The sequence below is a fragment of the Suricata suricatta genome, chromosome 12 (assembly GCF_006229205.1).
Source record: "Suricata suricatta isolate VVHF042 chromosome 12, meerkat_22Aug2017_6uvM2_HiC, whole genome shotgun sequence".
Taxonomy (NCBI): domain Eukaryota; kingdom Metazoa; phylum Chordata; class Mammalia; order Carnivora; family Herpestidae; genus Suricata; species Suricata suricatta.
This window is the reverse complement of record NC_043711.1, coordinates 85,839,315-85,865,257: the sequence shown is the minus strand read 5'-3', so window position 1 is coordinate 85,865,257 and position 25,943 is coordinate 85,839,315. Positions and strand designations below refer to the sequence as shown.

Sequence of the window (25,943 nt, the reverse complement as noted above, 5' to 3'; positions counted from 1 at the left end):
ACATTGGGAGGGCCCTTCCCAATCAGGCACTCTGTACTCTGGGTCCCCACGCCCCCCAGCCACCCAGATCCTAGTCCCAGACAGGATACCCACTGAAAGGTCACACCTATGCTCTGACATTTTCTATGAGTCTCCCCGCTGTCTTACACCCCTACCTCATCCCATCCCACCTCTGGGGAGTCTAGCTCTGCCCTCTCTGGGCTCTCTCACGCCAGACACTGCTCATCTGCTGTTAGTCACCAGTTGGTAGAGAAATTGAGGCCTTCAAATGCCCTATCACAGTCCCACCCACTACTGCCCTGCCCTCCCCCTCCTCCCAGCTCAGCCATCCAGGGCTGTCTCTGGCTGGAGTTCCTTGGCCTTGGGGAATAACAAAGCCCAGCCAGGCCCTGGGAACCCAGTTATGCAGTGTGACCTCAGGCAGTTTCCCCAACCTCTCTGAACCTTATTCTCTTCTTCCTTTCCTTCCTTTTTTTCCATTCTTCCTTCAGCTCTCTCTGACTCATCCCTTCCTTTCTCATGCCACAAATGTTTATTGAAACTATACCAGACACCCTGCCTAGGAAGCATTGACTCCTCTCCTTGGAAGCCTCACTTACAGAGACCTGTAGGACTGAACTTGACCCAGGCCCCTGAGGCCCTCCCTACCCCTGGGGCGGGGGAGGAGGGGTGCAGCTGGATAGGACTGACTTCTAATCCATGGAAGAGTCAGCTCAGGCTTTTGAATCAACCCCGGGTTCCAAGCTCCCACTTCCTGACTGTGTGACCCTGGGCAAGTCACTTCACTGCTCTGAGCCCCAGTGTCCTTATTGAACAAATGATGTGATGATTGTATTGTGAGATTTAAATGGCACATCTGGCTGATAGGAGGTTATTCAAAAGTTAAAACATCACCTTTGTCAGGGCGCCTGGGTGGCTCAGTCTGTTAAGCATCTGACTCTTGACCTGGGCTCAGGTCATGATCCCACACTCTACACTGACACTGTGGTGCTTGGTATGCTCTCTCGCTCTCTCTCTCTCTCTCTCTCTCTCTCTCTCTCTCTCTCTCTGCCCTTACCCTGTAAGACCCTCCTTGGGTCAAGCTGACCCTAATGGAAAAGTACCAACCATTGTTTCACTCTCCAACCCTTTTCTGCTTAAACAATTAAGAGTTGGGAAATTGAGCTCTGGACGTCCTAAAATGTAACCCTTAAATTATAACTTAAAGGTTAACTTGTTTTTCAAGATACTGTTGGTAGATCTCACCTTTTAATCGCAAAGTTTGCGCTTCTGTGCACCTGCTTCACCTCCCCTTCGGACCTATGATTGGTCACTTCAAATCTCTCCTGAGACAAAGAACTCTAAAATTGATAAGTCTCTGCCAAATTTTATGTTTATGTGTCGAAATATGATTGACCACTATAGAATGCTGTAAACTATGATTGGTTAAGTAAATGATGACTTATTTTGTCTCGCCAAAGCCCTTAAAAACCCTGAGCTCCTGCTCGGCGGGGCTCTCTCCTGAGGACTTGCCAACACTCGGGAGGGGCCGTTCGGCTGAACTAAAATAAAACCCATTCACCATCTCTGTTTGTGTCCGTGGGTTTCACTCTCGGTGACTCGCTTCAGGAGGGAAAGGTCTAACACCCCACTCGTGCTCTCTCTCTCTCTCTCTCTCTCTCTCTCTCTCTCTCTCAAATAAATAGATAAACTTAAAAAAAAAAAAAAAACCCAACAACCTCATCTTTGAGGCCTGGGATGTTATAGAGGAGGACTGATCTCTCTAGCGATGGAGTTTAGGCATCAGTCAGTGACCCTGGGTACAAGACTTATTTGGGAGGCCCAGAATTCTTTGAGCACCTCTAGATAATAGACAATATCTTACATCTTCTGAAACCTGTTTTACTTACATGTGAGAATGTCCCTCACATGGGGGAAGGACAGCCCTGATTCTTTTTTTAAATTTTTTAAATTTTTTTATTTTTTATATTTTTAATTTATTTTTGAGAGACAGAGAGAGACAGTGCGAGCAAGGGAGGGTCAGAGAGAAAGATACAGAATCCGAAGCAGGCTCCAGGCTATGAGCTAGCTGTAAGCACAGAGCCTGACGCGGGGCTTGAACCCACGAACCGTGAGATCATGACCTGAGCCGAAGCCAGATGCTTAACCAACCGAGCCACCCAGGCGCCCCAGGACAGCCCTGATTCTTGACGATGACATCACAGAGTTTCAGGTATCATTTCCACTATTGTGCCTGGTACTCAACAGACACTATCTCTAATCCCCAGAGATGGGGGTTCTTATTATACCCATTTTATATAGGAGTAAACTGAGGCTCGGAGGAGCCTAGTAACTTGCCCAGAGTCACACAGCCAAGAGTGAGCTCAGTGGCTCCCCATCTGACCATTGCACTGCCCTTCTCCAGCCTTGGATCATAAATGACCCCTGCCTACACTCTCTGAGGACCCTGAGCCTTATGCCACCCGCTCTGGGTCTGGTTTTCCTTTAGTAAAATGGAGTTTTGAATCTTTACTTGTCCAGTAAAGTAAGACAAGGCAGGACTTCCTGGGCCTTCTGAACAGATGGGAAAGAGTGGGGCAAGGGTCCCCTGGCCACCAGGCCTAGAATCCAAGCCTTTAAGCCCAGCCTGGGCTCTGACCGCTACCCACTTCTTGGAAACCAGTCCTGACCTTTGATTGCTCAAGTCACTGCATCACAAAGATGGCCGCAGTGCTATGGAAAGGGAAGGGCAGAGGAAGGAAGAAGAGGCAGCTGTTTGGGCTGCGGACAGGCCCGGGGCTCTGTGCCAGGTCCCGTACCAGAAATACCCTGTGGGTATCCGTAAAAGAATCCAGTGGGTTCCTGTCCTCTAGGGAGCTCCCACACAGGGGTCACAAGGAAAATCAGTACCAAGTAGAGAAGAACATCTCATTTCCCAGCGGAAGAGAATGGACAGAAGCAAAATGCATCCTTTCGTTGGGGACGGGGCTGACATTTGTAGAAACATGTACCCCTTCTACCAAGGCTGACTGTCCCCAGGCCTCCTGTTTCTCTTTGAGGTTCCTGTCCCTCATGGCCATGTTTTGGGACACTTGGCTGTCTTGCTCCAAAACTCAGGGACCCCCAGTTATCAAGTGCTTGTTAGGGATTGGGCGCTCAGCCTCAGTCATTTTGGCAGTCTTACTCCAGGTTTATAAGAAAGGAATTCTTGCTGGTGTTTTGCAGAGGGGAAACTGAGGCCCGGAGAGCCAACCTCCCTGCCTGTCATCACACAACTGGTCAGTGTCAGAGCTGGAACTCAAACCCTGGTTTCTTGGTTGATACTCACTCACCCTGCTTCTTCCTCTGAGCTCTTGCCAACTGCAGAAAACAGTTTTTGTAACAACATCTGTAAAATGGGGCAATTACAAGGTTCCCTCACAGGGTTATATTTTTCAGGTCAGCAGGACCCATCACTGTTACAAGTTTGTTCCCTAAGACCCCCGGCAGGGCCAGTTTGATGCAGGGATGAACATCCACTAAAGCAAAATGGGTTTATTCCCTGCACGGTGTCACACAGGAATGGAAACTGAGGCCAGCTGGGTAGCCCAGATCCATCAATACCTATGCAATTTGTTCCAGAAAAAAACCAGGGGAGGCCCACAGGCCCCAGTCTCTCCAGGGACCCTCCCTGCTCAGGCTTCACGGGGGGTAAGAACCACAGGAGGCTGGGAAACCAGAGACACCAGGATGGGCACGGCCAAGGTCCTGAGTTCCAGGGGTCAGAGGCTGAACCCGGGAAGTTTGGCCTTGTTTCTTTCTGGCACACAATGGAATCTGCAAGGAAACTCAGGGGAGGGAGGGGGGAGAAGAGAGGGAGAGATGGTGGGTGAGTGGGTGGATGGATGGGTGGATGATGAGACGGACTGAGGGGTGGAAGGAGGAGGCAGATTATCAGTTTGGTTACAGGAAGTGGTGTGGGCATACCTATCTTTATGGGCTGTCCACATGTCTGCACACGAGTCCATGCCTGCGTGGGGGTCTATCTCAGAGTTTCTGCAGTTTTGTGTGTCTTCAGGTGCCCCCACCCGCTTTTGTGTCCACACCCAATGATGTGTGGGTGTGTGTGAGGTCTGCCTGTGTGTGTCTGTGAGCTGGATGCGTCTGGGCATCTGCTTACGCATGTGTGGCTCTGGATGGAGACCTGTCCGTGTGTGTGTGTGTGTCAGGCCGTATCAATGTCCTGGCCCATCCCTGTGATTTTAATCTGATTTTGCGTCCCTGTCACCATGTCTGCATGTCCAAGTTTGTCTGCTATAGCTGTTGGAGTGTGTCTGTGTCACTGAGTGTCCACATCCCAGTGTCTCCGATTGTGTGTCTGTGTCTGCGTGTGTGCATGGGAGTGCGCGCACCAGCGTGTGTGTGTGTGTGTGTGTGTGTGTGTGTGTGTGTCTTCTTGATCCCAGGCTGATCTCACTGTGGATCTATGTCTGTGTGTCCAAGTAAGCTGTGTCCTGATGCAGCTATGTTTGTATCTGCGCGTGCGCATGTGTGTATACTTCTGTGTCCTGGGGGCCTCTACTACTCAGTGTCTGATGATGTGTCCAGGAGCGTCTGTGTGTCCTGGTCTAATTCTATGATCTCTGTCCATTGCCATGGCAGCCTTGAGCTCCGTCCGCTCCCCCAGGGGGCGCCCTTGCCCAGAGCCGCGCCTTTCCGATAGGCTCCTGCCCTCGGGTGCACCCGACCGGCTGAGAGCACGGGGCCCAAACCGGGCAAAGGTGGCCCCGCCAGGTCCCCGCCTTCCGGCGCGGCCCCGCCCCCTGCCCGCCCAAAGCGGGCTATAAGTTCACGGTCTCTCCCAGCTTCAGCAGTGCTTGCCTTCAGTGGTCGCACTTAGAGGGTCCTGCCACCCATCAGAGGAACCACCACCACGCCGCCTGACCATGGCCGAGGGTGAGTATCAGGGTCAGCGCTGCCGCCGCTCACGGGCTCGTGCCTTGCCCTGCCTCCCTGTGCCGTGGTGGGAGGGGGCAACACCTGGCTGGGGCTCTTGCCAGTTTGGGGACAGGAAGCCTGGGCTGGGGAGAACGCCAGGGCCTGGGGCCCTTGATTTCATTCTCAGGGCAAAATCATTAACCCCTGCCTCCCTGAATCAAATAGAGCAATGGAATATGAAAGCATGTTGTAAACTATAGAGTACTAGACTAGCGGGCCACCGTCCCTTGTCCTCAGTCAGTTAGTGGAGTGGGTCCTTGCTGTGTGCCACACCTCTAGGTGTGCAAGCCACGCCTGGCCGACTCTTTGGCCCTGGGGCCAGAGAAGAGGTTCTAACACCCTCTAAGCTGAGAGCATGCGTGTCCCTCTGGCCACCAAGTTCTGCAACCCCGGTCTGTGGCCACTTGTTGATTCTCAGTTTCCCTTCTTGTAAAACATGGACAAGACCACCAGCCCTTGGTACAGCTGGGAGGGCCAAGGGGCATGAAGTAGGGGTCCGATGAATTTCCTACCTGCTTCCCCACTGCACGCGCACGTACACACACACACACACACACACACACACACACACAGTCGCAGCCGACCCAGGAGGGGGATTTCTGCAATGGAGGATGTCAGTGCTGTGATGTGGTGGACCCCGTGACCTGGCTAACTCTTGGCTCAAGTCCATGTGGAGACGGCTTCTACATGGCTGCAGCCCCGGGAAGGAGGTTCTGGGAGGAGGACTGTGAAGAGGGACCCGGGACCTACGGAGCAAGGACTAGAGGGGGAGCCGTGGACCAGCCTGACCTGCCGTGTGACCTTCGGGCCACCCTTGTCCCTAGCTGGGATCCGGCTCCCTGACACGTGGGATGGAAAACCAGCTCAGGGCTGGTGGTGATGGGTCATCTAGGTGGCACCTAGGATGCAGTTTCCCATCCCTGTCCCTGAGGGAGGCTCAGTGGGGCGGGGGACCCTGGAGGTAGCGGCTGTGACGAGCTGCCTGCCCCACCACCCCAGCGGCCACCTCCTACAGGGTCCTGCTGGCCTGGGAGACCTGGGGTCCTTTCTCAGCGCAGAAGTCCCATGATCCTAGAGCTCAGGGCCTTTGCGCCTTTGGAGCTGGGCGTGATTTCTGGAAATTCTTTAGAAAATAGCCCAAGAAAGCACCCCACCTGCCCCAGCCCAGGAGCTGACAACCTCTCTAGGTCTTTCAGGGGGACGATGGTGGTCTCTTCCCTGCTTTAGCTCTCTGCAGTCTAAGTTTCCTCCCCCTTACACGGCAGCCAGAAGTTCTTCCTGGTGGTGGCCGAGGTCTCCGCTGTGAGCAAGGGGACAGTTAGGGAGGGGACAGAAGAGGGGGATGGATAACAAACCCTGAGCTGCTAAGTGAGGTGGCTTCCGTTGCTGGCTCCAGAATCTACAGCCCCGGGTTCAAATCCCAACCCTGCAGCTTGCCTGAGACCTGGGGCCTCGGAACACCCCCTTCTGCACAATGGAGGGATGTTGTGAGGTCTCTGTGGAGACAGGCCACGTCACAGCCCTCTCTCAGCTGTCACTGGTCACTTCGGGCCCCACTTGCTGGTGGCTCTGGGCAGGTCTTTGCCCCCGGGACTCGGCTGGAGCGCATACTCTCCAAGGGTCCCATGACTCTGGGAGTCCACCTTGCCCACTCTCCCCACGCTACGGTTCTTCCTAATCTTAACCTTGAGCTTGTCAGGATTTGCGAGTTTTGTGCTCCCCTTGGAATCCCACTCCTACCCGTCACCCCTACCCCTGCCCTGGTCTTCAGCTCCCTCTGAAACTACAAATAGAGCTTCCACGTAACAAACTTCTGCCCTGGGCTAGGCCTTGGGGAAAGGGTACCTTTCTCTCCTAGTCCTCTCAGCAGCCTTCTGGGACCTCAGAGGAGGCACAGAGAGGGAGAGAGACCTGTCCAGGATCACACGGCAGCACCACAGAACTGAAAAGCATAGGTTCAAAAGACTCCAAACCCTCTGTCATTTTAAAAACCTTTTTGTGGGCCACCTGGGGTGGCTCAGTCGGTTGAGTGTCCGACATTGGCTCAGGTTATGATCTCATGGTTCGTGGGTTCAAGCCCCAGGTCGGGCTCTGTGCTGACGCTAGTTCTTTGTCTCTTTCTCTCTCTGCCCCTCCCCTATTCATGCTGTCTCTCTCTGTCCCTCAATAATAAATAAAATGTAAAAAAATTTTTTTAAGAAACCTTTTTCTTATGGAGAATATTGAACATACCTCAAAGTAAAGAGAATATAAGAAATGCCTGTGTTCTCATCACCCAGTCTCCTGTGGCTGCTCTTGCCTCTTGTACCCCTCCCCTCGCCACCCCTCCCCTCGCTACCCCTCCTCCTGCTGTTTGGAAGCAAACTTCAGGCATCATCATTTCATCTGTCAGTATTTCAATAAGATGTAAGGACTCTTTAGACATCAACAAATTAATAAGAATTCCTTATTATCACCACAATTCCATGGGTGTCCAAATTTGTGATCGTCTCATGAGTATAATAAATGTTTTAGAACAGTTTTTTAAAAGCCAGGATTCGGAAGAGACCCACATAGCACAAAGAGTCGAAATGTCTCTTAAGTTTCTCTTAATCTATAGTTTCTCCCTTCAACGAATATTTCTTGCAGTTTTGTTTTAGTTTATTTATTTATTTTTAGAGAAAGAGAGGAGAGAGAGAGAGAGAGAGAGAAAGGGAACATGCCCACAAGTGAGGGAGGGAGAGAGAGAGAGAGGGAGAGGGAGGGAGAGAGAGCATCCCAAGCAGGCTCTGAGCCAGCAGTGTGGAGCCAGATGCGGGGCTCCATCTCACGAACCATGAGATCATGACCTGAGCTGAAATCCAGAGTCGGATGCTTAACCCACTGAGTCAGCCAGACGCCCTACCTTGCGGTTAAGGCAATGAGCGCCTTTGCTTTTTGTTTCCCGGAGCGTGAATTTTATTGATTGCCTCCTGGTTCCGTGTTCCACACGTCCCTTGGTCTTTCATCTGTCCCGTAAATTGAAAGTTGGGCCTGAAAGGCAAAACTGAACCTCCACCCAATATTGCCTCACCTCACTTTTAACCAAAGAACGCTTTAATCATGACCGAATAGCTTCTGTGTAGTGAGCATTAGTCAGGTGCCAGGCACTGTGCGAAGTGGCTCACAGCAGCCCTGTGGGCAGTGAGGAACAGGAGTTCCAGAAAGTGGACTTGCCTAAGGTCACAATGCTGTTAGGTGGCCAAGACCTGTCCCAACATGCCACAGTGAGCACAAGGTCGTGACTATGACTAAGGGTCGGGAAGATTTGGCCCCGGCTAGCCCCCAGGTGACAGGGCCGGGTGGGGGTTTGGGAGGGGATAGGGCTGGTAGCCTTAATCTGGAGAGGGCTGGCTCCCGGACAGCCCTGGGGATCCCCACGTCCACGGAGCCCCGAGGGCACTGCTGGCCGAGGGAGGGAGGCCACCGCGGCTTACGCCCCTGCTGCTCTGTCCGTAGAACTGGTTCTGGAGAGATGTGACCTGGAGCTGGAGGCCAATGGCCGTGACCACCACACAGCCGACCTGTGCCGGGAGAAACTGGTGGTGCGGCGGGGCCAGCCCTTCTGGCTGACGCTGCATTTCGAGGGCCGAAACTACGAGGCCAGTGTGGACAGACTCACCTTCAGCGCCGCCACCGGTGAGTACCACCCCCTCGGCCTGACCTGCTCTGTTCTGTGATTTCAGGGCCCCCTGACAATGAGGCGGGCGGCTCCATTTCTCTTTGCTCCCCCCACCCCAAGAAGTTCCCAGCAGCCACTAGCCCCATTTTACAGATGAGGCAACTGAGGCCCAGAAAGTGGACAGTTGACACCTCAGGCCACCTGGGTGAACAAGTCTGCTGGACACCTGGGTTCCTGAAAACATGTTATCAGCCTGGATAACAGCCTCCTACTGCAAAGATCATCAAGATCCTGCCTGTATCAAAACAGCTTTCCAACGCTTATCAACAGCTACTTCCCCAAATCCATGTAATCTGACCCGGCCTCTGGGGTCCCGCTTACATTGGCTCTGGGCAATGGAGAAACTCTGCTGGCAACTCTTTTGAGAGGACAGTTTTGTGTTCCCAGAGTTCCTTCTCCAGGCCTCTCAAGGCTGTCTCAGGCTCGGGGGCTCACAGACAGACCCGGGCTCTGGTGTGGACTGGACTGCTGTGTGACCTTGGACAAGTTGCTCAGCCTCTCTGAGCTTGGGATTTATCTTGTGACAAGCACTTCTGGTAGAAGGTTGTTAGGTGAGAAGGGCCAGACTTGGGGGAGGGCTCTGGAGACATTAGCAGTTGTGCTGCTCCTGCCCCAGGAGCCCAGGGACGGGTGAAGGGACACTGAGGCCCCAGCCACTCCATGCCCAGATGCCTGGCTCCTAATCTTCTCAGCTTGCCATTGCTGGGAAAGTTGCCTTGAATGCCGAATCTCCAGATTTGGCTGCTGGTGGGAACCACTCCCTTGAGGTCATTGAGGGGCTCCCTGGCTGGGACTCTGCCCAAGGGTGAGAAAGGCCAGTTCTTTCTGAGACCACTGAGGACAGAGGGAGCAGCAAACAGGCGGAGGCCCGTATTTACCTGGGTGGCTGTTTGATAAGGCTTATCACGGTGCTTGCAGACCGGTCATGGGTGTCTCCCCTGTGCCTTTCCTCCCTCCCCCTCTGCTTTCGGTAAGATACACCCACTACCCAGGGGCAGCCCCCCACACCCCGACGCATAGCCAGTACCCTTCCTTGGGCCCTTTCCTATTGACCTGAGGAGGCTCGGGAGCTTCTGATCTTTCTGGCCTCAGTTTCCCTCTCTGTGCAGTGGAAGGTTGTAGCGCATGGCAGCTATGTGCTGGGTAGGACACCCTGAGAAGAGTCAGGGTCAGGCTTAAGATAGGGGATGAGAATCACAGCACCTCTAGGGAACCTACTGTATGCATGCTCGTCCTCAATCTGCCCATCTGGGAAACAGAATGAGACCCCATTTTACAGATGAAAACACTGAGGCTCAGAAAGGTCCAGTTACCTGCCCAGGTCACACCTGAAGTTAGGGACAAAGCAGGATTCAAACCCTGCCCCCAGAGTTGAGGCTTTTTGTTGCAATGAGCTGACAGCAGGCATATTCACCATAAGGGCCTGCGGGGCCTCAGTTTATTCTTCTGTGAAACGGACCCGTAGAGAAGCTGCCACAGGGGGCTACCAGTGACTTCCCACCTTCTTTCTCTTCTGTCACTTCTTTCAAGGCATCTCCTGTCTTTCCTCTTCTTCCCCATTTGTCTAGGCAGCCTGGTGCCAGGTCATTAGGCCTCAAGTTCAGGGTTGGGGGCATGCAGCTGACCTTCCCACCCCAGCAACAAATCTCTGCTCTCGTCTCCACCGACTTATCTCAGGCCGCAGCCAGTCTGCGCCGGTCACCTCCACGGCCCGTGGGCAGTCACGGAGGGCATGCTATCTCTGGATGCACACGACTTCCCCTGTCTGGGCCATCAGGACCCTCCCATGGGCTGAGGAAGCCTGAGGGACAATACCAGGAAGCAGGCCTTTCACCTCAAGTCCTGGCTTGGACCAGCACCCAGCCCCGGGCCTGGCCTGAGCACCTTGCTCTTGGGCTGGAACATTCTAGCTTGTGATCAGCCTGTCCTCCCTCTTTAGGGAAACCGAGGCCCAGAGAGGGGGGAGCGCTGGCAAAGGCCACTCAGTGAATGGGGCCTGCGGCCTGATCCTGCACATCTGCAGGTGTCGTGTGTCTCACCCAGACAGCTGGGGAGCTGACGGGCTCTGTTGGGGGACCCAGACCGCAATAGACAAACCCTTCATTACGGGAATAACGCTGTTGTCCTCCAAGAGGGAGCCAGGGTTTGGAGGGTGAGTGGGGGGTGGGGGGAGTGAGGCCGGCCTGAAGGAGTGAAAAGAACCTTCATGAGGCTCGTAGAGGGCTTTCCTCTAGAAGGGTCCCCTCACCCACCCCCTGCTCCCCCCAATCATGGTCTGGAATAGTCCCCAGGACTCAGATCATTTAGGCCCACAGGGGTTCCCTGAAACATCTCTGGCCCCGCAAAGATGTGCAACGGCAGCCAACGACTCTTTGAAGCCAGCTTATGCGGTGGGGGGTGCACAACCTGTTCTCGTCCCCCCATCCAGGGACCCTTGGAAGAAAGGAGAGTGTGTGTGTGTGTGTGTGTGTGTGTATGTGTGTGCGCGCGCGCGCGCGCGCGCATGAGTGCACGGCTGCCTGACCTGCCCTCGAATGTGCTGTGTCAATAGTGACAGTGGCTATGAGACCTGGCCCAGACTGTGCCCTCGGTGACCAGCTCACTGATTGTCCAAACAGGGACTTTTCTGAGAATGGAAGGATGCCTTTAAGAATTTTGCTGGGACCGCAGGTATAATAAACTGGGACTGTCCCAGGCAAAGCGGGCTCCCCGTCTTTGTCCCTTTCAGCCTCAGTGTTCATATCTGTAAAGTGATTCAGTTGAAAGAGACAATTTCTACATTCCACCCCAGGACCTCAGGATCTGCTGTTTGGCCTGAGGAGTCTGACTTTTAATAGTTCCTTTTGATGACACTGAGGAATGTTCACATTTACCGCATAATTACTGCGCTGGTGACTGTTCTGAATGCTTTCTTTTATTTTTGTTTTTTTTTATTCATTTTTGAGACAGAGAGAGAGAGAGCGAGAGAGACAGTGTGAGCAGGGGAGGGTCAGAGAGAGAGGGAGACACAGAATCTGAAGACAGGCTCCAGGCTCTGAGCTGTCAGCACAGAGCCTGATGCGGGGCTAGAACCCACGAACCGTGAGATCATGACCTGAGCTGAAGCCGGACGTTTAACCGACTGAGCCACCCAGGCGCCCCTGAATGTTTTCTGTGAAGTCTCTTGCCTGTCCTCTAAACTATGCCAGAAAGGGATAGTGACCATTATAACCAATAGCTATCATTTATTGAGCACTTACTGTGTGGCAGGCCCAATGTGATGTCCCTCAACTGCTTTAGGCTTTATAAAGACCTTATGAGGAGGTAGGTGTACTGCAATTGACCCCATTTTACAGATGAGGAAACTGAGGTACAGAGAGGCTAAGTAGCTTATCCAAGGTCACAGAGCCAGTTTCAGACACAGAATCAAACCTTCCCAGGCATGTGGTCTCAGCCTATTTTCTTCTTTGCTAAGAAAAAGGCAGATCCGAGCGGCCTGGGGACTTAGCCCAGCCCACACAGCACTCAGAACGTGAACAGGGGTACCAGACCCGGGCTGGCTCTTGGGGCCCCATGCTGCCTGACTTCTCAGGCTCAGAGCTGACTCCTGGCCCCCAGTCGGGGCCTTGGAGGCCTGTGTCATGCCTCTTCGCTCATGGTTATATTTGGGCTCGGGTGTGGCTGGGGCTGTCGGGTTGGGAGGAGGAGGCGGGGCCCTGGAAGGGAACCCCTCAGCGAACAAGCCCCCATATTGTCAGCAGCACGTGGGCAGAGCTACAGGGAGGGAGATGGAAGAATAAAAATAAACTTTCCCGGGCAGCCGCCCAGCCAGGCAGAGAAGGTTCTGTTTCTCCTTTCCGCCACCCAAGGCCAGAAAAGATGACCAGCCCCTCCTTGCCCTTCGGTGACTCAGACCTGCCTGTCCTCCCCTCACCGGAAAAAGCAGGCTCCCTGCCTCACCGAGGCCTTAGATCGATCCCCCGCAAGAGACCAAGGGAATGAGAGGTGGCACGGAGGACAGCTCGGAGCCTAGAGATCTGGGCTCAGATGCTGACTTTGCCCCCGACCCCTAGATATCCTGGGGAGACCCTTCTCTCTGAGCCTCAGTTTTCCCACCTGTACAAGGGGTCTCAGGGAGAGCAGGAAAGGCCGAGGCACTTTGTAAAGTGTAAAAGGCTGTGGGGGGTGGTGGTTACAACCACCTCCTTGGAGCTGCCTATGGAGATACAGAGGCAAAGACGGAGGGGGCACTGGGGCCACGAACGGGCCCGCACCTGCCCGCAATGGGCCTCCCAGAGGGGTTCCTGGGGGACGTCTGAGGACCAACGTCCTATCCCACTCAGAGTCTGGGCTTCTTCTTCTGAAAGGAAAGGCTGCACCCTCACAGCTAAAGGATTTAGGTGGGAATGGTGCCTCTGTTCCTGCTACAGCTGGACAAACTGAGCCCAGAGAAGGGCATGGTACAGAGCACAGTCATGCCCGCTCAGGCAGCAAAACGGAGACCCCGCCCCAAGACCGAGCAGTGCCCCCTCCCGGGTGACAGCTGTCTGGGTGGGAACCTGCTGTGTGCCCGTGACCTGTCACATGTTCTCACAAAAGCACCCTGCCAGGCTGGGGTCTGATCGTCACTTTACAGACGAAGAAACCAAGGCTCCGGGAGATGAAACCTCTGGACCAAGCTCCCTTGGTGGTCAGCAGCGCAACCAGACTCCTAAACACAGGCCTGGGGGCCCCTGGCATGTGCCGGCCCCCGCCAGGCCCGGCTCCCAGCCACCGCTTCTTCTCTGTCAGGCCCAGCCCCCAGCAAGGAGGCCGGCACCAAGGCCCGCTTCCCGCTGTCCGATGCCATGGAGGAAGGCGCCTGGACGGCCAAGGTGGTGGACCAGCAGGACAGTGCCCTCTCGCTGCTGCTCAGCACCCCGCCGCATGCGCCCGTTGGCCTGTACCGCCTCAGCCTGGAGGCCTCCACCGGCTACCAGGGCTCCAGCTTCGTCCTGGCCCACTTCACCCTGCTCTTCAACCCCTGGTGCCCAGGTGAGCTGTACTACCCGTCGGCAAGGCGGGGGGCTGGGCAGGGCTGGGCCACCCCGGGGGCCACGGAGGGTGAGGGCGATGGGGCAGAAGGGACATCAAGGCCCTTAGTGCAGGGCCGTGCTCTGGCCTCACAAAAATCTTGCGATGTGAGTACCCTTATTACTCCTGCTTACGGAGGAAGAGACAGGTGCTCAGAAACTAAATGACTTGCCCAAGGCCACACGGCTGCAAAGGGGTCTGTGCCTTGGGTCATGTGTTCCACGGCATCGTGAATGGGACATGGACGTGTCTCAGGTTCGGAGCCCTGTTCAGGAACGAGGTGCCCGGTGGAGGCCCAGGGCCGTGCCCCCATGCCTGTCTCTGTTTCAGGGGGCTCTGTTTGGAATCTCAGCAGTCTGGCCTAGGGAAGAGAAACTGAGGGAGGAGGAGGGTATGGGGTAGCCAGGAGAGGTGCGCAGGAGCAGTTTGGTTGCCTAAGTGCCTCCTTGTCCACTCCCTCCATTCTTTCTCTCAATAATCCCAAGTGGGGGATGGTCAGAGCCCTCACTTCACAGACAGGAAGCAGTTTAGAGAGGTCACGTGGCTTTTGGAGGGTCCTCAGTGAGTAAGTGGACAATAATGGACAAAACTAGCAAGTTGCAAGGGATAGCTCAGAAGAAAGGAGGCTGGCTGGAGGAGGAAGGGGGAGGCAGGGGCTGCTGCACCCCTTCCCGGGCCTCGGTTTCCCCATCTGACTCACAGGGCAGTCAGACCCATTTCTTTCTTGCTCCCGCCTAGCAAGGCATAGAGAGATGCCTTGTGGGCAGGCCTGGGAATGGGGTGTCCCTCCTCAATGCTGGGGTCCAGCCACAAAGTCCAGCCTCTCCAGCCTCAGATGACCAGCTCCTTACTGGACCACTGCTTTATTTTCTCTTCACTACTGGGGGCATTTTATAATGTATTTGAGGGGAAAGATTTTTTATTGTCTCTGTTACAGATTTTGCCTTTAATATTTTTTTTAAGTTTACTTATTTTGAGAGAGAGAGAAAGGGCCAGTAGGGAGGGGCAGACAGAGAGGGAGACAGAATCCCAAGCAGGCTCCACACTGTGAGTGCAGACCCCAATGCGGGGCTCAGACCCATGAACCGTGAGATCATGGCGTGAACTGAAATCAAAAGTCAGGCGCTCAGCCGACTGAGCCACCCGGGGGCTCTGGCTTTTCTTTTTAGTTCTAACAGTAAGACATGAGAACATTCTCTTCATAGGAGCTTTAAGTGTTACAGGGAAGTAGCCCCTCCTCTGACTCTCCTCCTGGGGATTCCTCTCCTTAGATTTGAGTGTATGTGTGCAACTTTTCCCCTCTACCGTACATCCGGAGGGTTTTTCTTCATCGGTGTGCATACATCTGCTTTTTCTTTCAAGAGCCCAGAATGCGCCACATCTTGCCAGTGTGGACAGTTCATTGATCTGGCCCTCCACCCAGGGACAGGAGGTCATCCCCAGGGGGTCCTCACAGGGAAGACCTCTCATCCTTGCCCACATGCCCTGGGGGCCATGTGGAATGGTTTCTTGGGATAGAACTGGCTTTGCTGGACCCCAGCGTTTTGATCTTGCCAGTGTGCAAAGCTTACAGCTAGTCGCCACCCCTGCCCACAGAGCAGGAAGATGCCAGTGTCCCCACTCATCAACACTGCAGGGTCTCAAAGTTCGGGGAAGAGGGAGCAGGGTTCTGGGGCTGTCCGCTTTCTCTGGCCTTTCCTCCAGCCCTGCCTCATCCCCGCCCTGCGGATTGGGGTGGCTGTCGGCCAAGCAGCACAGTGACTAAAGAGACCCACATCCCAGGGCGGGAGCCTAGAGGGGACAGCAGAGCCCGTGATGGTTGGGCTCGGTGGAGGTGTGGGTGTGGGTAGGGTAGGAAAATCGCTGTCTCTCTGGGGCCTGCCTTGAAACCCAAGCCTCCTGTCCCTGGGGGGGGGGGGAGGGGACTCACACCCCAATGCGCCACCCTGACCAGCAGTGCTGTGGGGTGTGGGGAGGGCACCGGCCCTGCCTCCTGAGCCAGGGTGGGGACGAGCTGACAAGTACCGAGTCTCTCCCCACGGTGGCGAAACACCCTGGGTTTTTCTTTCTCTTTCACTCTCCCAACCTCTTTGCTGACTTATCACTGCCTAGTTCATTTACCGTAAGGCTATTTTTACTGCGGTCCTGGAGCCAACGGTGCAGGACATATAAGACAAAAACACCCGGCCACTTTCACATTTGCTTTCCCCCGTTCAACAGGAGGGGGGTTGGGGACGGGCCGGACAGAGCGCAGCGATACAAGGGCTGAGCAGCTGCCTTCCAGGCCAGTGCCACCGTATTTTTAGGGACCCGTAGAAATATTTTAATTTCTTTTAAAATCGTGAGAAGAAAATGAATGGTGAGGTCAGAGAATATGTTTTGATGTGTGATATTAATATATTTGCCATTATACCAATGCAGTCAAGGTATATATGTATTTTATAGAAGAAGGGGCCCCGCGGAGGCAAAAATGCCCAGAGGCCACCAAAGTCATGATGTGGCCCTGGATCTCCTCTCCACGGTCTCAGCTTCTTCACCTGTGAAGTGGAGAAGCTCAAGGCCAACGTGACCTTTGACTCCTGCCATCGGCCCGACTGCCACAGCCCTCTTTACTGTGGTCATCAGCGGCAGGGAACTAAGTGTCAGGCGTTTGCCTGCAGCTGCGCCTTTGCTGTCTCTGGTCCTCTGCTTAGAAGGACATCCCACCAGACTCCAAGGATTAAATCGTAGTGTTTTATCAAGGCAGCATTCGGAGGCCACCTGTTCTAGACGGCTTTCCCTGAGCCCCTCAAGCCGGACAGGACCCCACTTCCCATGAGCCTCGGGGACCCTAGCAGGCTTTGTCTCTGCCTCGAATCATGCTCCTTCTCACACTGACCGAGGACATCAGCTTGCAAAGAAAGCAGCTTTCAGATCTGCATTCCGTGTTACTCTCAGGGACCCCCAGTTCCTGGAGATCAAAGTGGACAGAGAGGGAGAAGTGGTCTCCCCAGGGTCACACAGCAAGTGAGGATCAGCTAGGAGATTCCTGACTCCTGGTCCTGCATTCCTCTGTCTCTTGTGTTGGCCTCAGTTTTCCCATCTGTAAAGTGGGGCTTTTCAGGTCCCTTTCTCATAGAGCTCTTGTGAAGGTTAAAGGTTAGTACAGGTGTCGTACACTACACTCATCACGGGTCCTGGCACCTTATCTCACTGATACGGGATGATTAATTAATGATTAAGTTTTCTGATGAAAAGATAGGAGGCTCTGGCCCAGCCCTAGCTCCTGGCACCCTGGCTGCCACAGCTATGGCAACCCCGGGCCCTCCCAGACCCTCCTTCCTGTCCCCAGGGGATGCTGTGTACCTGGACTCAGATGAAGAGCGGCAGGAGTACATCCTCACGCAGCACGGCTTCATCTACCAGGGCTCGGCCAAGTTCATCAAGAACATACCCTGGAACTTTGGGCAGGTAGGGCCACATGCTGCCTGTCCAACAACTGCAGGCCCACTGTGTGCTGGGCCCTGGGTCTGGGGCACTGGAAGATGCAGAGGTGTGAGCTGGTCTCAGAGTTGTGACCGCATGCTGTCAGGGATTCAAGGGCCCCGACGTGGCTGGAGGCTCAGAGCGGGCCCAGGCCAAGCCCAAGATCGTGCAGCAAAGGGTTGCCCTACCCACCGTGGGAATGGCATCCCCAGATTCAAGGTGGGGAACGAATTAGCAGCACCTTTGGGGATTGCAGGGTCAGTAGGTGCTCCAGGAGGGAGAAAGGAAACAGTCAAGGCCATATAAGTAAATAATAAAAAGGCTTACTATGTGCTAAGTAAGTGCTGAGAGGAAGCTTTAAACCATCACCTCGATCAGTGGTTCCTAAACTTGGCTATACATTAGAAATCACCAGAAAAGTGTGTTAAAACACAGATCACTGAGTCCCAACTTCAGTTTCTGATTCAGTAGATCCGGGTACAGGCTGAGAATTTGCATTTCCGACCAGAGCTCAGATGATGCTAGTGCTACTGATTAGTGGTCATACTTTGCGCACCACTGATTGTATCAGTTAGCTACTGCTGAATAACAAACAAGCCTGAAATGTTCACACTTAAAACAACAACTGTTTATTATTTCTTACAAATTTACGGATCAGCCAGAGCAGAGCTGTCTAGGCTGGGCTTGGCTGATTTCAGTTAGGTGGCTAATCTCTGTGCCATGTGGCTCCTCATCCTCCAGCCGGTCAGCCCAGGTTTGGTGGTTCAAACTAGTGATCTTATTTCTTCTGCCATCTAGCCTCCCATGAAATAGTTGAGACTTTGCTGAGAAAACTCATGAAGCAAGAGTTTTCACATGCCTGGCCCTTCAACCTCCTGGTGTGTTAGGGGATGTTGGCCTTCTGGTATGGGATTCACCTTGAGGCTTTCCAACGGCCCCTGGGTTAGGGGTTTTCATATACAGGCCTCCAGAGTCCTGCCCTGGGAGCCACAGAGAAATCTTTCCTGTGTGATCCGGAGCTCTGACCTCAATTTCCCCATCTGAATATTGGGGATAATGATTGCAAACATATCTGCCCAGGAGCCCATAGCCTGCTGTGGGATGTACATGAAGTCGTGATATGACTGGGGTACATAAAATACATCAGAAAATAAACTGGCTTTTATTTCCCAGGGCTCCATATTTTCCCCTGACAAACAGAACAAAGCCAAGTCCTTCCTTTCATTTCCTGAGTTCCTGTTTTGTGTCCAGGCTTGCGTTGAGCCACTGGACACAGCCCTTATGAATCTTCCGGAAGCCATCACAATCCAGGATGATAAGGCCTCAGAAAAAGGAAGTGAATAAGTTGCCTATGGGGGTCAGGGAGATTCCTGAAATAGGGCAAAGTCTGAGCTGGGCTTTGGAGGAGGCGGAAGTGCAGTCTCCTAGGCAAAGGGAACTGCCCGAGCAAAAGCTCAGAAAAGTCATGCTTAAGAAGAAAGTGCCTTGGGGAGCACTTTATGTGTGAAGGAGCCCCGAGAGATGACAAGGGAGAGGTCGGCAGTGTCGGGGTGGTGAATGTCAGGCTGATGGCAATAGGGAGCCACAAAGGGCTCAGGGCCGTGGGGAGCCGTTCTACAGCATGCAGGAAGGCCTGGGATGAAGGCTGGTTTGGGACAAGACCACAGAGAGGGGAGAAGGGGCCAGACTGCCTTTGGACTTCCCAGACTAGGCGGTGCGGTGTACCAAGACACGGAGGGTGGGCCCTACTTTTAATAATGACAATGAGGACGAGAAGGTGTGAGCCTTACAGACAGTAGCAGGAAGAACAGCCAAGCAAAGGAGATAGTAAGTGCAAAGGCCCTGGGGCAATGAGTGTGGGAGAAAACAGTGATGAGAGAGCAGAGATGGGGTGTGGCCCAGATTGTGAAGGGCCTTGCAGGTCCCAGGAAGTCTAAATTTTATTCTGGATGCACTGGAAACAGGAGTCCTAAGACTGTGTTTTAAGTTTTTTTAACACTAGATTTATATACATAATTTACCTCAGTTCCAATCAGAGCAGTGTGTGGGAGTGGAGTGGGGGGAGGAGAGGATTCTTATCAGCTCGTCAGGGTGAGTCAGGCCTTAGGGGAAGTGGGATAATTGGCCGAGCAGACTTGGGAAAGGTCCAGTGGCGGGGGCCTGAGGTGACTATGAGGAGAGGGAAACTCCAGGGACACTGTGGTTTCTACTCCAAATCCCCAGGAGCCCTCTAGCCAGGCTCCGAAGGCAAGCATATCCCCTTCCCCTTTCTCACACTTCGTCTTTGTCCCACCGCATCCGTCCTGGGCCAGACAAAGCTGGCATCCCAGAGGTGTGGCAGACCCAGCCTGGACCTCCCTCGTGTGGGAGGTGGAACAGAGAGGATGGATGGCTGCAGAGCTTCAAGGCAGGCTTCCTGGAGGAGGTGACTTCTCGTTTACCTCATCCTCCTCTTGTTTCCTGCAACACAGTTTGAAGACGGGATCCTGGACATTTGCTTGTTGCTCCTGGACATGAACCCCAAGTTCCTGAGGGATGCCGGCCGCGACTGCTCCCGCCGCAGCAGCCCCGTCTACGTGGGCCGGGTGGTGAGCGCCATGGTGAGTGAGCGCTGGCCCACCCCAGGGCTGAGGCCCATGACGGGCCCCAGTGGGCGCCTCCCTCCCTGTGATGAGGGAGGCTGCACACCACACTGGGCTCCACAGAAGGACGCTCAGCTAAGAGGGCTTGGATTTGGGAAGACAGGATTTACACAAATAAGGGTAATGTTGTGTGGTCCCTAATTCATTCATTCATTCATTCATTCACTCACTCACTCAGCAAATATTTATCAAGTGCCACTGGAGTCCTAGGCACTGGGCCAACAGCTGGCAATTAGATGTGTATGGTCTAGTGGGGGGGTGGGAGGGAGACAGACATTAACAGAAATGTCATGTGAACGAGTACACAATCATAGACCTTAACGCACGTGCCGAAGGGAGCCAGGGGTGTGAGTGTCTAACTGCAGAGGCCAGAGTCAGGGAGGAGCTGTGGGGGACCCTCCCTCAGTGATGATCCTGAAGCTAATGTAGTAACTTGGAGAAGAGCATTCTAGGCAGAGGGCACAGTTTGTGCAAAGGCCCTGAGGCAGGTTCAAGGAGCAGAAAGGGGGTTGGTGTGGCTGGAGTGGAGTGAGCAAGGGGGTGTGGGGTGCACGACGTGGCCAGGGGTTAGACCACGCGGGCCTCATGGGCCACGGTCAGGAGGTTGGATGGTATACTCAAGGCAATGGAGTTTGAGAGGAATGACTTAATCTGGGTAGGGGCCAGGGAGGGTCTTTGAAAAACTCAGATCACATCCTGCCACCCCATGGACAAATTCACATCTCCAGCATCACCTTCCTAACCTCGACCCCCCTCTCCACCTACTCCCTTCCCCTTCCTCCCTGCACCCCTCTTCCCCCCACCCCCACCGACCCAGGGCTCTGGCCCCAACCGTCTCCTGCATACCAGCCTGTCACCCCTTGGTGTCTTTGCATGGGCTGTTCCCTCATCCTAAACTCCCTTCCCTGCCTTTCACCAAACACTGAACTCCCAGCACCTGCTGCCCAGGCTCGGTCCCTCTGACATCCCGCCGCTTGTAGGTCAACTGCAACGATGACCAGGGCGTGCTGCTGGGCCGCTGGGACAACCGGTACGAGGACGGCATCAGCCCCATGTTCTGGATCGGCAGCGTGGACATCCTGCGGCGCTGGAAGGGCTCCGGCTGCCAGCGCGTCAAGTACGGCCAGTGCTGGGTCTTTGCCGCTGTGGCCTGCACGGGTGAGCGGCTTGCTGGACAGGGGGAGGGCCCGGGACCGGCACCAGGAGAGGGGCGGGGAGAGCCCTCCAGTGCGAATCGGGAGCCCCCTGGTTCTGGTCCTGCCTCTGCCTCTGACACCACTGATGAACTGTGAGGCCTGGAGCCAGCGGCTGCCCCTCTCTGGTCCTTTTTCCAACAACCAGCCCTCAGGTGGTTATTAGGACCCAGGGATGTCGTTTGGGAGGCAGCCTGGGCTCAGGGCTGGGCTCTGGAGCACACGTGAACTAAAAATCCCCAGTGACAGTCACCTGCTCTGTGACCTTAAGCAAGTGGCTTCTTTCTGAACCTAAGTGTCCTCCTCTGTAAAATGGGGGCAACAGGACCTGTCTCCTAGGGTGGGTTGATATAAAGCTGCCCAGCCTAGCATTCGGCCGAGGACAGCTCTCAGCAAATATCAGCTATTAGTAGCTTGATAATAACAGTAATATCAGTGTCAAGAAACAGAGAGCACTCTCTGAACTGCAGACAAGGACAGACAAAGCAATTTAAAACCGAGACAGAAAATAAATCTTTAAAACAATCTTAAAAATTCGAGCGCAGAAAATGCTGAAGATTGTTCCGGGTTGATGATGGTGCTTCTGGGAATGGGTTCGTAGCCTGAACCGGTTAAAAACAAAGACGCTGGAGTCAAGGCCTGAATTCAGGTCCCAGCTCTGCCTTACCCACGGTGTCCCTGGATAGTCATGGACCTTCTCTGAGCCCGGCTCTGACACGGGCACAGAACAGTGCCTTTATCCTGGGGCCATTGTGAGGTCTGAAGCAATGAGCTTGTGTGACGTGCTTGAAGTGACTGCCGATGCGTAAGAGCGAATGCTTCTTTCGTGCTGTTACTCTTCCTACACTTGCGACCGCTGCTGCCGTTATTGCTTAGGCTCAGGAAATCTAAGAGATGGGTCCCGGTTCCCAGCATCCCTGACCCGGGGACCAGCCCAGGGACACAGGCTGCGTGTTTGGAATCCCAGCAACGCCTCCAGCCCCTGGGTGGACTCGGGCAGGACAGCTGGTGTCTCCAAGCCTAGTGAAGGGACATCATAATGACCGACCAAATCCACAGGGAGCCCTCAGGACATGGGCCGTTGGCACTTAAATGAGTCTCTGGCTCAGGGTAGGCTTGGCTTTGTGGAGGGAGGAAGGTGGGAGTCCTCAGCTGGATCCTGGAACATTCTTGAGATATCCACGAGGCGGCCAACGATGACGGGCTGGGCTGGGCTGGGCATTAGCAGTGACGGGCACCGTCTGCTCCTCTGCCCTGGGCCCCCGGGGCAGACGATCCTGCCCACACCCGCTGCAGTCTCTCTGAATCACCACAACACTCCCCCTAAGCTGCTATTGTTAGCTCCTCGGAGAGGAGGAAGTGGAGTCCCAGAGAGGGGAAGCGGTTGCCCAAGGTCACACAGCTGGTGAGCGGCCCTACCAGGCTTGAGACCAGGTGCCCTCAGTTCTGGGGCAGCCTCATGGCCCGAGATCGTGACGGTGAGGCCTCTCAGGATACTGTCTCTCGGACACGGTGGTACCTTGCTCCTCAGGGACAGGCCTCCCCCCACGTCTGGTCTATAGTCTGAGATGGGGCAGGCCCGGGGTTGGGACACCAGCCTCTGCTAAAGGGCAGCAAAGAGTTTACTGCCCAGGTCTCAGGACAAGGCACCAGGAGGTGAAGGATCAGCACCGTCCTTCCCCTCCTTCCTCCCAGGGGCCCTTCTGTCTCTGGCCAGCGTCCAGGGCCGTCCCAGGAGCTCTTCCGGGTTGAAGGCAAAGGACAAAAGGCAGCAGAGCCAAGAGCCCCCCCACCGACCCTCTACCTCAGAGACTCCATCCAGTCAAAGCTAAAAGGCAAAAGCCCCACAGGTTACAGTTAGTAAGGCTTTTCTCGCTTTAAAAGAGATTTTTATTTTATTTTATTTTCCTCATCCTACTCTGAGAATAGAAAATGAGGGAGTGAAAAGACACCCAAAACACTACTCATCAGGAGCACCCCGTCCCTCCACCATGCTTCCCTTCCGGCAGCCATCTGAAGGAGCCAGCTGCTGTCCCGCCACTGCAGCCTGGCCCTTCCCCAGTCCCTACGGCCTCTGTAGACTGTGCCCTGGCGTGAGCACAGGGCCCTCCTCTTCCCCGCTGGTGTCCCAACGCGATGGCCCCGCACGCCGCCACCCCGAGTCCTAGAGGAGGAAACAAGGCGCAGAGAGGTGGAGGGACTGGCCTCAGGTCACACAGCCCACAGCAGCCGGGCTTGGGTGGAAGCCTCTCCCTCCTCCCCACCCCGCACCCCGACCCTTGTTCCCTCCTCTGCCTGCTCCACTGTTTGCTCCTGGCCCTGAATCTCTACTGTTCCCTTGCTCCTTCCCTCACCCCCTCCCTCCTCCCCTCCTTCTCTGTTTCATCCGTGTGACAAAATGGTCTGTGCCGGGCCTGTGCTGGGGGCTGGGCCCCTAAAGGAAGAGAGACCCCTTGTTACCCTCAGAGGACTGGTTAAATAATCCCTCACATGCCTGTACGTTGAGAATGATGATAAATCCCCAGGGTTGCCACAAATGTAAATGAAACAATCTAAACCTGACTCGGGGGCCTTCCAGGCTGAGGGAACAGCATATGCCAATGCCCTGTGGCTGGCAGGAGTGTACAGTGCTGGAGGAATAGCAAGTGTGGCTGGAGCAAAGTGTGCAGGAGGTGGTCAGGGGCCAAACCTTGCACGGCCAAAGGCCATAGCCCGAAGTCTGGCCTTGACCTCTGTGGCCATAGGAGACATGGAAGGCTTAGCAGAGGAGTGTTGATGTCAGACTTGCAGTTTGGGTCTTCTGTTAGCTGTGATGTGGGGGGCCAGAGTGGACATAGGGTGGCCAGAGAGGTGAGCACCACGATCCAGGTAAGGGGATGGTGCCCACCCTCACTACCTGGACAGTGGGTATATGCTGCCTGGGCTACAGATGGGCATGTGGAGGCCCAAAGCAGGCAGATGTCTCCAGAGCCTCAGCCCAGTCCCTCATCCCTCCTGTCCATCACGTCTTCCTCCCACCCTTAGTGCTGCGGTGCCTTGGCATTCCCACCCGAGTGGTGACCAACTATAACTCGGCCCATGACCAGAACAGCAACCTGCTCATTGAGTACTTCCGTAACGAGTTTGGAGAGATCCAGGGTGACAAGAGCGAGATGATCTGGTGAGCTGGGGCCCGGGGTAGAGCCCACTGGGGAGGGGCCCGCAGAACGGAAAGCTGGGAAGACTTCTCAGAGGAGGTGACATTTGAGTTGGGGTTGAAAGTTGAACAGTATTTGGCCAAGGGAGAATGGGCCCATGGCATGAGCGCAGGCCAAGAGGGGGAAAGTCATGAAATGCATGAAAAGGTGTCAGGGGAATGGGTTTTTGGGAGTCTGGAATGCCAAGTTAGGGGGTCTGGGTTTGATTCCAAAGGCAACGGGTTGTCACCAAAGGCTTCACACTTGGAAAGGGACACAGATGACACTGGAGCAGGAGGTCAGAAGGGGGCTGGGTGTGGTCCAGGTGCGCAGGGATGAGGCCTGCCCCGAGGCAGAGCTTGTGCGCTGGAAACGAAGGGACAGCCAGGAAGTAAGGGGGTCCCATCAGCTCATCAGCCGGACTGGAGGGGCCACAGAAAGGGGAGGGCCATGGGAGGGGTGCTCGCAGTGACTCCCAGGGTCGGAGTTGGAGCGAGCGCCTGGCCAGGGCCCAGGGGAGGACGAGCAGAGAAGGGTGTCGGGACTCCCTGGGCTCAGCTTGGGACAGGCGAGTGTGGACTGCCCGCGGAGGTGACAGTGGAAGGTTGAGTGCCCGGTTTCCCAACAGGAACTTCCACTGCTGGGTGGAGTCATGGATGAGCAGACCCGACCTGCAGCCGGGCTACGAGGGGTGGCAGGCGCTCGATCCCACACCCCAGGAGAAGAGCGAAGGTGGGTGGGCGCGGCCCCTTCCCTAGGCGGGGGCCCTGAGGCTGGGAGAGGGCTCCCCCGAGGCCGCTTGGCCGGTCCTAACCCCAGTCTAGCTGACTCCAGAGACCACGGACCGGTCCGCACGAGGGTGGGGGTCCTCGGGGACCATGTATGTAATTCACACTCATTGTGGAAAACAGAGATTATGAAAAAAAAATCCTTGTCCCCTGCAAAGAAAACATCAGTAACGTTCACACACAGCTTCCATTAATTTCCCATTATATATTTGTTCGTATGTGTGTGTGAGAGAGAGACAGAGACAAAGAGACAGGGAGAAAGAGAGACAGAACACCAAGGCAAAATTAGGTGAAACCAAATGGCTCCTTTCTCAGCATCGTATTTTTTAAATGCATAGAATATATTATCTAGGGTAACAAAGAAAAGCAATTACCGGAACATAGTTATCAACAGTTTTTACAAATAAATTTATGATCTAATACTATATGCCTTACCTAACAAAATCTAGTGGTGGAGAGAGTAAGTTCCATTAAGTGCTGGTAGAGATGCATATAAGTGGTATTTCCAGTTATCTATGACAACTCTAAAGTGAAACATAAATATCTGTGGTCCTTATGGGTGACAAGTCATAAGTGCATCGAAGACTGTGGTCTATCTGCTTTCACAATCAAAGGAAGCGTTATCCAAACATGAAGATAAAGATGTCATGTTTTCCCATTCAAGTTCATGGGCCTCTGAATTCTCTCTGCAGTGTTTTGGGGGCCTGCGGTCCCTGCACTAAAATCTCCAGCTGCATGTGGCCTTTTGTCTTGGTTCCACCACCTCTCCGTGTGTCATTGGCATTTCTCTATTGGAGAGTTTTCTGTGATTTTAATTTTAAAGTAATGGTGCTATGTTCCATCAGACGGATAGAACTTCCCAGCCTCTAGCCGGTTGGAAGCAGTTGTGAACCCGCAGAGGTGAACACCCATCTCTCTTTGCATTCGGTCAACATGCACCCAATATCCTCACCTAAAACAGGCTTAGAGAA

At 54.4% G+C, this 25,943-nt stretch overlaps 1 protein-coding gene across 1 annotated transcript in view; it reads left to right on the top strand.

Moving 5' to 3' along the window:
- The first annotated feature begins 4,769 nt into the window (after window positions 1-4,769).
- Window positions 4,770-25,943, top strand: part of TGM2 (transglutaminase 2) — a 31,999-nt gene continuing 10,825 nt past the window's right edge. Inside the window, exons 1-8 of the mRNA XM_029917801.1 lie at window positions 4,770-4,914; window positions 8,434-8,613; window positions 13,427-13,669; window positions 17,040-17,158; window positions 19,645-19,773; window positions 20,796-20,973; window positions 24,033-24,168; window positions 24,813-24,916. Coding sequence (XP_029773661.1) covers window positions 4,905-4,914; window positions 8,434-8,613; window positions 13,427-13,669; window positions 17,040-17,158; window positions 19,645-19,773; window positions 20,796-20,973; window positions 24,033-24,168; window positions 24,813-24,916 — 1,099 coding nt within the window. The 5' untranslated portion in view covers window positions 4,770-4,904. The remainder of the gene's footprint in view (window positions 4,915-8,433; window positions 8,614-13,426; window positions 13,670-17,039; window positions 17,159-19,644; window positions 19,774-20,795; window positions 20,974-24,032; window positions 24,169-24,812; window positions 24,917-25,943) is intronic.